The 13,916-nt window shown below is 41.1% G+C and overlaps 1 protein-coding gene across 3 annotated transcripts in view; it reads left to right on the top strand.

The window, feature by feature from the left end:
* Positions 1-13,916, top strand: part of LOC111874367 (talin-1) — a 95,509-nt gene that overhangs the window by 26,919 nt on the left and 54,674 nt on the right. For all 3 annotated transcript variants that reach the window (XM_023869820.2, XM_033755540.1, XM_023869829.2), the window contains exons 5-15: positions 153-317; positions 1,715-1,985; positions 3,179-3,347; positions 4,013-4,270; positions 5,233-5,309; positions 6,588-6,679; positions 7,362-7,450; positions 9,848-9,991; positions 11,328-11,436; positions 12,705-12,910; positions 13,577-13,846. In XM_023869820.2, coding sequence (XP_023725588.1) covers positions 153-317; positions 1,715-1,985; positions 3,179-3,347; positions 4,013-4,270; positions 5,233-5,309; positions 6,588-6,679; positions 7,362-7,450; positions 9,848-9,991; positions 11,328-11,436; positions 12,705-12,910; positions 13,577-13,846 — 1,850 coding nt within the window. The remainder of the gene's footprint in view (positions 1-152; positions 318-1,714; positions 1,986-3,178; positions 3,348-4,012; positions 4,271-5,232; positions 5,310-6,587; positions 6,680-7,361; positions 7,451-9,847; positions 9,992-11,327; positions 11,437-12,704; positions 12,911-13,576; positions 13,847-13,916) is intronic.

Below are 13,916 nucleotides of genomic sequence, written 5' to 3'. Positions count from 1 at the left end.
CCATATTTGAATCTCCTGGCACATGAGAGATGTTGGGATACACTTATTTAATTGGTGTTTGACTAGGTCAAAATTATCGCTGCATAGGCATAAGGGGAGCTAAACCTTGCATTGCATTATTCACTGATTTTATTGGTTTGTGATGTTACCAGGTATCACTAACCATGATGAGTATAGTCTTGTACGTGAGAACCAAGAGGAGGAGCTGGAAAACAAACCGAACTTCGGCACATTGACGCTGAAACGAAAAAAGGAAGAAAAGGAACGCGATGCCAAGATGGACCAGTTGCGAAAGAAACTGAAGACAGATGATGAAGGTGAGTATCATTTATTTTGCTGTGTATACCTGGTTGTGTCTGAAACATCTTTCAGAGTGCGGCGTCATCACATAACGATGCGAATCGCTACACCATCATTAGGAAGTTACTCAATTTCATTTCCGATATAGAATGCGAACCAGTATAGTCATGCTGGACATCTCAAACACAGACTTTTCTTCCATAACGTTGCCTGCTTATGGTGTGATGCCCCAAGAGATGTGTTATACATACAGTAGATAATACTCATTAGTTAGTGTTTAGTGTAAACATGTAAAAGTTGTCCCCATGGTTGTGTATGGGGCATGGAGACACAGTTTAACCCACACACATCTGTAAATGCATATATGGAGTACTGGCCTGTTTCACCAAGAGCGCATAAATACACGAGGATATGTTCCTTCATCTAAGTGTTTCATTCATTCATCAGTAATCTGTCAGATGACAGGTCAACAGTCTCTTCCAAAACAGTTCCTCCACTTAATACAATCTCAAGCTTTCTCCTTCAAATAAAAATATCCTCTTCTGTCACCAAGGTCATCCAGCATCTTCTTACGTCTTCTTCCTTGTCTTCTGGTCACTTCTGTCCGCTCCTCCGGTTTGTTTTGTCTCCAGAGAAAACATCTCGCATGCATGGTATATCTGTTTTTGGAAAGAGACTATCCAGGAAAAGTGATAATGTGGTAGTTTTTCCATTTGCTTTCCACGTCGCAGTACAATGGCCGTTCAAACCACTCTGGTCATGCCTGTTGCTATATGAACTTGAACCATCGCCAGCATCATTTGCTCTGTGCTTCAAGTCGCTGCTGATAATGCTGCTTCAAGCATCAGTGTTTCATCAGGTTGGAATTCTTTTCTACTCTAAAGTGCTTTGCTTCTGTTGGTAAAAGTCTTGTCAGTGATAGTCATTGCCTAGGAAAATGTATTATTGTGTTGATGGGTTAATTCTTTCTTAAACTCAGACCAGCTTCAAGTTCTGACCATTTTATCCTTTGGGAAAGAGCCCCAAGTACCCCTTGGATAGTAGGCCAAGCAGACTGGTTATGTTTTTTATTGTTATACTATTCACTGCATTCTTACTGCTGCAGTAAACTGGCCAGATATTCGAGTTAGTTATGTGCTCAGTATATTGTAGTGTTGGCTATTCTTGTATGTGGTTTGATCACACAGTTTTGTATTTGATTTCTGTTTGTCTGTGATAACTGGATTTACCATCTATTCCATGCTGTCGTCTTCAAAGTAGTTTATTTTCCACTTTTTGCAGTGAGTTCAGTGAATTTGTCATGTTGGAAGTATTTCCAGAAGTCCTGTGCCTTTAATTTATCAGGTACATCCTACAATTTTGTTATATTTTGGCCAGTCCGGAAACTAACTGATCATACCACTTACTGCTACAGTGAACTGGATAGACCCCTCCAAGACTCTGCGTGAGCAAGGTATTGATGAGAACGAGACGCTCCTGCTGAGGCGCAAGTTCTTCTTCTCGGACCAGAACATCGACTCACGGGATCCTGTGCAGTTGAACTTGTTGTATGTGCAGGCGCGTGATGCAATACTGGATGGCACGCATCCAGTCACACAGGAGAAGGCGTGTGAGTTCGCTGGCATTCAGTGTCACATACAGTTTGGAAGCTACAATGAATATAAACACCGACCAGGGTTTCTCGAGTAAGTAATATTGCGATTGTTTCTAATTGCTTTATGTAAATATTATCCTTCAGATGTTTCAGCTTACATTGAATCTTGGGTGAATGCGGTTTCTTACAAATGGGTGCTATGTGACATAACATCAACAAACTGTTCATTTTCTTATTGTATAAACACTATAAAATAATTTCTTTTCATAAGTAAGTAAAGAAGCTGTTTTTACACCACTAAGTACAGTTGTATGATATGTATGTATATATGTATGTATGTATGAACTGATGAGTGATGTGTGAATTGAACACCGAAAGAATCGTATTGAAAAGTCAGAGTAGCTATGATGCCTGAAGTGACAGGATTTTAGTGCAAATTTAGTATGTGATGTGATTAGTCAAAGACTGTGGGTGTGCCATGACAATATGTGACAGAGAGAAAATATGAATATTGTTAGGTGGATGGCCTTTTGGGTTCTAATGCCATGTACGTGTAGTTTGGAGAGAGCATGATGTTACAAGTTGACATATTGTCTCCATTTTCAGGGTTGAAATAGTAGGTCAAGCAAGAAGCCTATAGAAGCAGATGGAGAACTGAGCTGTTTCTGCAGGTTTCATGCTTGGCTTACTTATCAGTCCTGAAAATGGAGGTGATTTACTCCAAAATGTGAGGCTCTTTCCAAAATACATTATGTTATGACCCCAAAGACTGTACCCTTCATTGTGGGCATTATGAGAACCTGAAATCAAATGAAGGTACATAAATACACATCTCATGTGAGTGAAAGGTCATATTTTTTGTTATTGCTAGTGGGGTGGGACTAAGTCCCTTGTACTGCGGCCACTTCTGGCCTCTTGTATCAGCCCCAGATGATAGGTGGTGATTGTGGAGCAGTTGGTGGAATGAAGATTGGCAGGGGAAACCGAAGTACTCTGAGAAAACCTGCCCCAGCACCACTTTTTCCACCACAAATCCAACTTGACCAGACCTGGGATCGAACCCGGACCGCCGCGGTGGGAAGCCAGTGGCTAACCACTTGAGCTATGGTGCAGTGAAAGGTCATAAAGTGCTTGCTCATTTGTCAAGGGATGAGTTAATTTATTGCCATTGCAGTGTTTAGCATTGGGTTCCATTAGCCACTTCATATGGACATATGTACATAAATGTGTCTCATGTTGAGATAAGACAGGAAAACTGTTGACATCCCATTGCTCATTGTGTAGACTCAAGGAGTTCCTGCCGCAGTCATATGCCAAGGTTAAGGGCATTGAAAAGAAGGTGTTTGCTGAACATAAGAAGCATGTTGGCCTGTCTGAGCTTGATGCTAAGGTGCAGTACACCAAAACTGCCCGCTCTCTGAAGACGTACGGTGTCACATTCTTCCTCGTTAAGGTACTGTATCAAAAATGAGTGAGAGTGGGTTTGGGGTGGGAGGTTGAACGAAGAATGTTGCGTTCCAGTTGATAGTGGTGTAACTGATAACTATGTAAAACTTCAGAACTTGTTTGGAAATGTTTGTTGTTATTGAGTTCTGGGATTAACTTTGTGATATAGTACTTTCCGTCATGTAATGTAAATATAATGACATTTTTGATGGGTAGGGTATATAGTTCAAGGAGAGAAAAAAAGAAATACATACAGAATTTTCATAGTGAAAATTGATATTGACATATTCTTTATCTAGTGTCATTGACTCAGTTGCAGGGGTTTTCTTCAAATGAGACGTGACTATATGAATACGGATTACGAACGGAGAAGGGGTTGCAATGTTATGTATTTACATATGTGGAGGTACTGTTTGAGCATTCCAGCATCTGCATAAGAAAACTGAGGAATGAACAGAAAACCTTGGGCTGGCTAAGATGCTTCCATTTTGATGCCGCTATAGCAGCTAGTGTAAATGCTTCATTTGTGTTGTATGTCATCATTGTAAATATTTTCTACATGAATTTTAAGTGCTTTTATTTTGGGGAACACCAACATAAAAGTACATTCCAATGCCCCGCTCCATATCGCCAAGCTGTGATACAGGCAAATGTGCGATGTTACATGTGCAGGAGAAGATGAAGGGGAAGAACAAGTTGGTGCCCCGTCTGCTGGGTGTGACGAAGGATTCTGTCCTGCGTCTAGATGAGAAAACAAAAGAAATTCTGAAGACATGGCCACTGACTACTGTGCGACGTTGGGGTGCATCTCCCAACACATTCACGTTGGATTTTGGAGACTACTCTGACCAGTACTACTCAGTGCAGACGACAGAGGCAGAGCAGATCTTGCAGCTTATTGCTGGCTACATAGACATTATACTGAAGAAGGTACAGGAGCAAGGGATGGGTAACATGATGGTTTTGTGGGATATGGTGTTGTATAGTTTGGTACATTGGTTCCAACATTTTGGATGAACCTGCAGCATCAGTTGTACAGGGTAGAGGACTCTTCTACCATGAAGATGGAGGCACCAGTTTCTTCCAAAATGTTGCTAATGATCTATCAAATTACATTGCATCATGTCTGAGAAGAGTGTAATTTGATACCGCTATGGGAACTTAAAATCCTACATATGGAGCTTTGTCTCTGTTTCTTGTATAAGACTTCGTGATGTTCAAGGGCTCTGTATTATAGTACATTGATTCTGATGAAGGCTGTTGTCTTCTGGGGCACCCCACAGATGGACGCAGCTCAAGTGCTGCAAAACTTCTACCAGGATACACCACATCTTGTCTCAGAAAGTCACAGTCTTCATATTCTTTGTCATAAAACCCTTGAATGTCATATACAATGGAATCCATATTTAATTCCCATCAGATTAAGATTTTCCATCATTTAGCCTTCAATTTCTGTGATCCCAATTCAATAATTTCAGTGTTAAATTGCCTCCATTTTAGGTACGCTGCACACTGGCATGTGTCAAGACAAGATGTCTGCGACATGACACAAAGAAAGGAGCGCAGTTGAAACGAATGAGCTTAGGAAAAACGCCACACTCTGGTCTGGGTCATGATGCTGACGTCAGCTTCATGCTGACAAATCATGAATGAAGCAAGACTGCATCTTTTGTCTCATGTTTTGATGCTTGTCTTGATGCAGTTGGTGTGCGGCTGCCCTAAGACTTTCCTCACTGGTTCCCAAGTAGCACTTTTAGAGCAGTTTTACTCTGTTTTGGTTTCTGTAAATCCAGATCTCACTGGAAACTGCTGTGTTCTTCATGGATGTTTCTTGTGAAGGCGCATGTACCTTGGAATGTTGACAGGTTTCTTTTTTATTTTTTAACTTGCAGAAGAAATCGAAGGACCATTTTGGTATTGAAGGTGACGAAGGCTCGACAATGGTGGAGGACAGTGTTTCTCCTCTCAAGTAGGTGCCACTGCTGTATTTAATTTCTCATACATTCAGTATTGGGCTAGGTCATGGGCTAGATGACCAGCAAATCTGGGTTTGATTCACTGCAGGGGCAGAAGGTTTTGTCTTTTCTGCAATGTACAAAAAGCTGAACACTTACAGAAGTTGTTTATTGTACTCGTATATATAAATGCATTTATACTAACTGAAAACATAACAAGCATAATGAGATACTTTGTAATTTGTATTCCAGATTGAATGTAATTAGGGTGTACAATTAAGTGGCAAATGAGATGGGTTTGGCATGTGGAATGTATGGGAGAGGAAAGAGACATGGGTACAAAGTTTCAGAAGTAAGAAGACCACTTTCAAGACTTAGGCATGGATGGAGACAATAGTAAAATTAATCTTAACCCTCAGACTGCATATTATTTGTGACCATTTCCCTAAAATAATGCAATTTTAAGGTAAAGCAAGAAAAGAGCGTTTTTGTAGCCCAGTGAATGAAGTCAGTCAAGGAGGATGAGTTAGGCAGGGCATGTAGCACGAAAGGGGGAGAAGAGGAATGCAAATAGGGTATTGGTGGGAAAGCCAAAAGAAGAGAGAACACTAGGAAGACATAGATACAGGTGGGTGGATAATATTAAAATGGTTCTTAGAGATATAGGATGGGGTTGTATGAACTGGATTGATCTGGCTCAGGATAGGGACAAGTGGAGGGCTCTTGTGAACATGGTAATGAACCTTTTGGTTTCATAAAATGCTGGGATATTCTTGATCAGCTGCACAACTGACATTTTCTCAAAATGGGCTCAGCTCCATGAAGTTATTGAATGAGGCCAAATTATGCAGCAAAAGGAGAAGATTATTTCTTGATATGGATTGAGCCAAGTGCTGCACTATTCAGTAGTTGATGCTTGTTCGACTTTAGTCAAATATTGTGGCAGTAGTGGTAAAGAGATAGAATGGGAAGATTTGGATCAGATTTATCTGGCTCAAGAGAGGGACTAGTGGTAACACCTGTGATCACAGTAACCAACCTTGGTTGCCATAAAATACCATAAATTTCTTTATTAGCTGAGCAGCTGTTAGTTTCTCAAGAACGACTGCACTGCATGGATTTACTCGTTGATAGATGACATTCACCTGTGGATGTAGCCTTATTGCGCTATGTTAGAAGCAACTTAGCTTGCAAATAGAGATGTCTAACCTTTTAATTTTTTAGTTATAGGCAATGTTTGTTTACCATGAATTGTCATTAGTTGATAATCGCCTGTTGCCGTGTTTTGACAGAGCGACCATACTGCAGCATGAGACCAGCAAAATTGGCAAGGTGAACACAGAATCCCTGGCAAAGCCAGCCATTATGCGTGCTGGAGCAGATGGTAAGTACTTTGTGGTACACTAGTGTCATGTTTCGACATTTTTTTTGTTGTGAAAATAAAGTACCACTTAGACAGTGCTGTAGGCCCCTGCATTACAGAAGGGCTGTACTCTTCAAAATATGTCTGTATCATCTAAGTGAACTCAGTTTTTCTATTGACTTTACATGATTTAAGTGGAGGTATGCTCCTATTGAAATGTTTTGATCCATAATTGTAATAAGAATATGCTTCTTTTTTTAGCCATTAGTTGAAATGGTGGATACACAGAAATAAACTTATAAGGGTAATACCCTGCCCAATATGAAATGAAATGGGAATATCAACTGTGCTTAGTTTGGTAAATAGGTACATTTTTCCTGGGGAATGTTATTACCTGTCTATGAAACTACATGGTGCCATGTTCTAGAAGACTATAATCTTGATCCTGATCTGACGTTCTAGAAGGCTGTAATCTTGATCCTGATCATGACGTTCTAGAAGGCTGTAATCTTGATCCTGATCATGACGTTCTAGAAGGCTGTAATCTTGATCCTGATCATGACTTTCTAGAAGGCTGTAATCTTGATCCTGATCATGATGTTCTAGAAGGCTGTAATCTTGATCCTTGTAACCTTGTTACATTAGCTGTTCTAATCTGTTTAAATGGTAAGAGTTGTTTGTAGAGGTTGCACCTGTGTTACAGGAGCCCGACCATATGGGACGGGTCACATGGGAGGTGCCCAGTACACAACTATAAGTGGGCAGGTGAATCTCGCTCATGCCCCACCTCTGGTAAGAACTAGTGCTTGGGAGCAAAGTTGAATGCTCTGCCAAGCACGTATTAAGTGATGTGCTAATTATGCATTGTTTTGTCTGTTCCATGCGCCTGTAGAGGGACTCAGAGTAGGTACATAACTCTTTGTTATCACTCATGACTGGGCTCTGGTATCTCACTTGAATTAATGGCCTCCAGCCTTTGTTCTTTGTGTTGCTAAACTCTTTTTTTTCCATATTAACTTCTTACTTGAATTAACAGCCTTCAGCTTTTGTGTTACTAAACTTTTTTTCCACATTAACTTCTTGCTTGAATTACCAGCCTTCAGCTTTTGTGTTACTAACTTTTTCCACATTAACTTCTTACTTGAATTAACAGCCTTCAGCTTTTGTGGTACTAAACTCTTTTTCCACATTAACTTCTTACTTGAATTAACAGCCTTCAGCTTTTGTGTTCTTTATGTTACTAAACTCTTTTTCACAATAATTTCTTACATGAATTAACAGCCTTCAGCTTTTGTGTTCTTTGTATTACTAAACTCTTTTCCACAATAACACTTTAGTTTGAATTGAAAGCTTTCAGTCCTTGTGTGCTTTGAGCTTTTCTACACTTTCCACTTATTAACTTATCTGAGTATGTGGTAAAATAAAGGTTGACTTAATGCATCCAATGTTGAGTATATAAATTTATGTCCTCTTTCAGTTTAATTGACATGGAAGAATGAAGATGTTTACAGTTGCGGAAATTTACCCCATATATTACTGGGCATAGCTTGGGGGAGGGGGTTATGGTGGTGTGTGTATACTTGATACTAATTACAATCTCATGCTAGTCGGGCATAAGTTGATGTTATGAAATGACAGGCAGAAATTCTTTATAGTTGTTTATGGGCATTCCTGAGTCTCAGATTTTTTGTTTTGAATCCACATTTTGATCTCATTTTGAATGTTAATTTTTCAGTCTTGAATTTCTAGAATGATCAGGTCATTGCATTTGCTTGGTGTGGTAGCATGCTTATTACCTGATCCATGAGAATCATAATGTTTGTCAGCAGGGTCACAAATCAACTTGTCAACAAAGCCTGTCTCTGTCTGTTTCTACCTTTGGTAAAAATGGAGGCCATAGAATTTAATCTCTTTCAGATGGAATGATTTAAGAAAGTTATTAGTGAAAATGGATCTGATATCAGAATACAGTTCAGTGTGTTGTGAAAATGTGGCTCATATTGTAAATTGTGAATACAGTAAAAAAAATTAATGTAATAGAGACAATTAATTTTGATTCTAAAAATTTTTTCAGACTCTCATCTTGAACTGGAAAAGTTATTCTTGCACTTCACCACTTCTTACCTTTGAGTCACTGTAGGTGTGGCTTTGGGCTGAACAGTTGCTGTCTCATAGAAGCCATATGCAGTTTCATATGCAGGCCTACCTCATTGGGAATGTCACATGTTTGACATTCTTATCAGGGTGGCGATTACTGAGCAGGTGAGGCCATGCCATAGCTCAGGCGGTTAGCCGCTTGCTTCCCACCACAGCGGCCCGGGTTCGATCCCGGGTCTGGTCAAGTGGGATTTGTGGTGGACAAAGTGGCGCTGGGGCAGGTTTTCTCCGAGTGCTTCGGTTTCCTCTGCCAATCTTCATTCCACCAATTGCTCCACAATCACCCTCACCCATCATCTGGGGCTGGTACAAGAGGCCAGAAGTGGCTGCAGTACAAGGGACTTAGTCCCACCCCACTAGCAATGAAAAAAATAGTTGTCGGTTTCCCACTGCAGTGGCTGGGTTTCGAGCCCAGGTCAGGTCAGGTCATGTGGGATTTGTGGTGGACAAACTGGCATTGTGGCAGGTTTTCTTGGACATTCATTTTCCTATGCCAGTTGTCATTCCACAGACTGATCCACACTTGTCATCTGTCATGTGGGGCCGGTACAATAGGTAAATGTATCAAGTGGACTCAGCCTTATCCAGCCCCAAGAAACTAAATAATTACTACAGAGCCAGTCCCATTGCTGAGTTATTTTATTTGCCTGAACAAGGTGATTCACTCTGAGAAGGCCGTGAATTAGTAATTACAAATCACACAATAATATACCAGTGAAAATTGATTTAAGTTAGGTTAGAGAAGATAATAAACCTCTTTCCCTGTGCTTGGAGAGACAGGCCGACATGATGTTCCCTGTTTGTGAATGTTGCATCCAGCATCGCAGAAGGGATTGCAGCAGTTGCAGAAGTGACATGAAGTGGGCAGGCAGGGTCTGTGTCAGTGTTGCCAGGTTGTGTTTCCGTTGGTAAACTGTTGCATGATTTATTACAGTTACTAATTTGGAGCCTTCTCTAAGTGAATCTTTCTGTATATGTGAGTGTTCACATTGTAACAGGAAGTTGTGTGGTAGCAGTTAGTGCTCTTTACAGGTGCAGCAGTCGAGAATAACCAGTGTTCTGACAGAGCCTCAGCGGGCTCTCCTGAGCACTATTAGTGCAGGCCATGATGTTATCATCACAGCAGAGAAGGAGCTGGAGACTAAGGCTCAGATACCAGAGCTGGGCTCAGATCCTGTAAGTGTGATCCTAAATATTGTTGCGTGGGTCTCGGATTTGGCGAATATTTATTGAACGCTCACTTTTGCACACTCAAGTACAATTAGTATCACTTTAACCGCATTCTGCGGCCGCTGTCTTCCAACTCTGGTCTTCTAACTCTTGAATCTCTAGTACGTTCAGCCCCTTTATATAGGCTTTGTTCGGACGGGATACCTGACACCAATTCCCACAGTTCAGTTTTCCCGTTGTCAGGCAGTGCTTCTAACAATCCGTTGTAATTGTGGAGACTCATTGTTAGACTTATGATATTGCATTGCTTCCGTTGCCTAGGAATGGTAGCTTTCCGACTGTAGCATTGTAGTGGGAACGTGGATTGTTCCCTAGGAATTGATGGTTTGGATATACATGTTAACAATATGTAAGGGTTTACTGTCTTCGGGTGCGTGCTCAGCCACTGTCCGTAACTATGAGGTGATATTCATATTCAGGTGACAGTAGATCTTCTGATACTGTTACAGAAGACAGAGCATAGATCTGATATTTAGATGTGTATTTAATGAGATAATTTGACAAGCCAAACCTCAGCCTCGGTGAATAGTCATAAATTTCGAGAGACCAGTACTGAAGAGGCAATGCATAGGCTGTTGAGTCATCATAAGCCTAATGAGAAGCATCTCTGTGTGAGACAAGACTCATCTGTAAGTAGCACAAGGAAGTTTATGTCCTATTATAACATAAAACTACTCACCCTTGTGAATAGCAATAAATGTAAGGAGACTCATCAGTGCACAGGACTAGATTTAGATGTTGCTGATAGCCGTAATGCTACCGACAAATAACTGTAAGCCTCCTGAGACTACAGTAAACTCCCGGTTATCTGGAATTATCAGGCAGCTGGCAAAGATTTCAAATAAAATTTACCATTTTATAAAGTCCTTGAAAAAACAAAGCTGTGACTGATATATGTTCACCCACCACTCAGTGGTTCTCGCAGTCATTATGGCAGCGTTTTCTGTTATTCTTGCTCACACCAGTGCTGATACAGTTGTGATGTGTGATCATAGTACAGGTAGTTTCACTCACCAGTTCACTATGTCATTAAGAAGCCTGTCATGTATGACAAGAATTATAGCAAAAGTAGAATTAGAAGCATGTGAAAAGTGTTTTTTTTAGTGCATTCCCGATGCAACCAGCAGGTTCATGTAGCTGGTGCGCCTCATTCTCTGTACACACTGCACAATGGGGAGTTCACTGTATTACATGCTAGAAGGCTCGACCATGTAGGTAGCCATAAACCTACCAAGACGATGCAGTATACAAAAAGATTTAGTACTGATGTGTGTGTGTGTAGGTGTCCCTGAAGTGGAAAGAGACAACCCTGGATACCAACAAGCAGAACGTGAGCTCCCAGATAGCAGCCATGAATGCTGCCACTGCACAGGTCGTTACCTTGACATCAGGTGAGCGCTCCCTTTCTAGTGGACTGTTCAAGACCATGCTATCCATGTGTGAGACATTTCCATCCATATACAGACTTTGTCCGAAAGTTCTGAGACTGAGTCTGTAAAAAATGCAGAATTCAACTTATTAACTAATGGTTCCTGTCCCCTTCAAAGTAGTCCCCTCATGCAGAAGCTGTAGTGTCTCTGTGGCTGTCTTGCTCAACTTCATACAAAATTGTATGTTAACTTGCTGTTCAAATTGAATGTTCATTCTTCTCACAGCACAAATCCGCAACTGACAGTTGAGAGGGGTTTTCTGCCATGCCTTGCCGCCTAGTGGAGGTCGAGCGAACTAACGTTAATAACACAGGCGAGCTGTAAAATGTCCCGCATTTAGAACACCTTTTCCTGGAGTTGCTACCATTTACCTAAGCCAAGATATTACATTAGTCTGGGAACTTTATGGACAAAGGTTGTATGAAGCAGTTTCATCTGCTTGTGGACAGTGACATCCTTCTTTGATACAGTGCCATGAATGTTTGGTGCAGAGGAAGATTCATCAGCTTCCTGCTTTTCTTGAGCATAATTTTTCTTAATGCTTCTGGTTGTAAGACTGCGCAACCTTTTCCATAGCCAGGATGTTTCAGTCAATATTGACCAGCTGTACTTCCACAGAATGTTTAAAAAAGTACCACTGAAATGATTGTGATGGCAGTTGGTTAACTTCTGACTGCAGAATTAATGGGGTAAGTGTATGTCAGTCATATACCAGCATTGTGCAGTGGCACTTGTCACTTATACAGAACCTACATAAGCGGAACACCTCACTGTTATAACAAAGTTTGGATGTGGCAGGAGAAGCTTAGTGATGGGCACATTTGGTTTATAATTGTTGATCACTTCAAACCATCAAATACATATACATAAAAATCAAATTAATACTGAAAATCAGACATAAACCATTGAGAAAGCAGTCTTCTGGGATGTGGCACCGTGTAGATGTGTTAACTGACGTTTTGGATGAAACTGCCGGTTCTCATGGTCTGTTCGCTTGTGGATTTCTTATTTTCCTTCTACCCTGAAGATGGAGGCGATACGTTCCTCTGAAACGTCGGTTAACACCACATCTACACGGTGCCACATCCCAGAAGACTGCTTTCTTCATAGTCATTGCCGTGAAAACCTCAAATCTTACATAAACCATTGAGATTAAGAATTCATGCAGGTTTATATTTATCCAAATAATCACCGTTCCATGCTCAGATGTGTGTTGCTTTATGTTGCAGGTTCAGCAGATGAGGTAGACCACACTGCTGTCGGAGCTGCCATCACAACTATCACCACCAATCTGCCAGAAATGACACGTGGTGTGCGCATGATTGCGGCTTTAATGGAAGACGAGAGCTCTGGAGAGAAATTGCTAGATGCTGCACGTAAACTTTGTTCAGCATTCAGTGACCTTCTGAAGGCTGCTGAACCTGAGACCAAAGAGGTACCATTAATGTTGAATGGCTTTGAACATTTCAATATGGAAGGCTTTTTTGAATAAATATCAACCCTAATGGATATGTTGGAAATAACTGTAAAACAACTGTAAACCTTGTAAGATTTGAGGCTTTCACGGCGGTGACTATGAAGAAAGCAGTCTTCTGGGATTTGGCACCGTGTAGATGTGGTGTTAACCGACGTTCCTCCGAAACGTCGGTTAACACCACATACACACGGTGCCAAATCCCAGAAGACTGCTTTCTTCAACTGTAAACCTTATTGAGTTGAGTGAAATTACATTAGGCTTCCACCCCCATAATTCTGGGTTTTGGGGGCTAGGACCCTCCTTTTACCGATTTCTACATTACATAGTAAAATAATATATTTTCCAATGTTTAGAATGCAGTTCGCCTCTCCAAAAATGTCTCTAAAAATCACAGTGGATCTTATACATATGAAGAAACCATGAGAACCATAAATCTGTAACCCCGGTATCACTGTGAAGACCTCATCACCACATATTCATGAATTCACATTACACAAGAGGTAGGAAGAGCTTTCAGAAAGTCCAGTTCAGTACACATGCAGATGAACTGATGAAGACTCAGTTGACAACAGAATTTGTTTCATGGAAATGCAAGTTTCTGAAATTGGTCCGCTAATTTCTCAGCCTCGCCAGAATCTCCTGAATGCTGCAAGTCGTGTGGGTGAGGCCTCGCACCAGGTTCTTTCCACCATTGGCCATGAGGATGAGTCAAGTCGTGAACTGCAGGATATCCTGCTCGGACTTGCCAAGGCTGTTGCCAACACAACTGCTGCTCTCGTCCTGAAAGCCAAGAACATTGCTGCCACTTGTGAAGACCAGGCCACGCAGAACAAAGTGATCGGTGCTGCTACACAGTGTGCTCTCGCCACGTCACAGCTTGTCGCTTGTGCCAAGGTAAGACTTGCTTCTGTGAAGCTCATAATTTTATTTTGTAATTGTTCTCTCTTATGCATGTTCACAAACC

Source organism: Cryptotermes secundus, unplaced genomic scaffold (assembly GCF_002891405.2).
Source record: "Cryptotermes secundus unplaced genomic scaffold, Csec_1.0 scaffold47, whole genome shotgun sequence".
NCBI lineage: Eukaryota > Metazoa > Arthropoda > Insecta > Blattodea > Kalotermitidae > Cryptotermes > Cryptotermes secundus.
The sequence above is the reverse complement of the archived record's forward strand: the minus strand, read 5'-3'. Positions and strand labels throughout refer to the sequence as shown.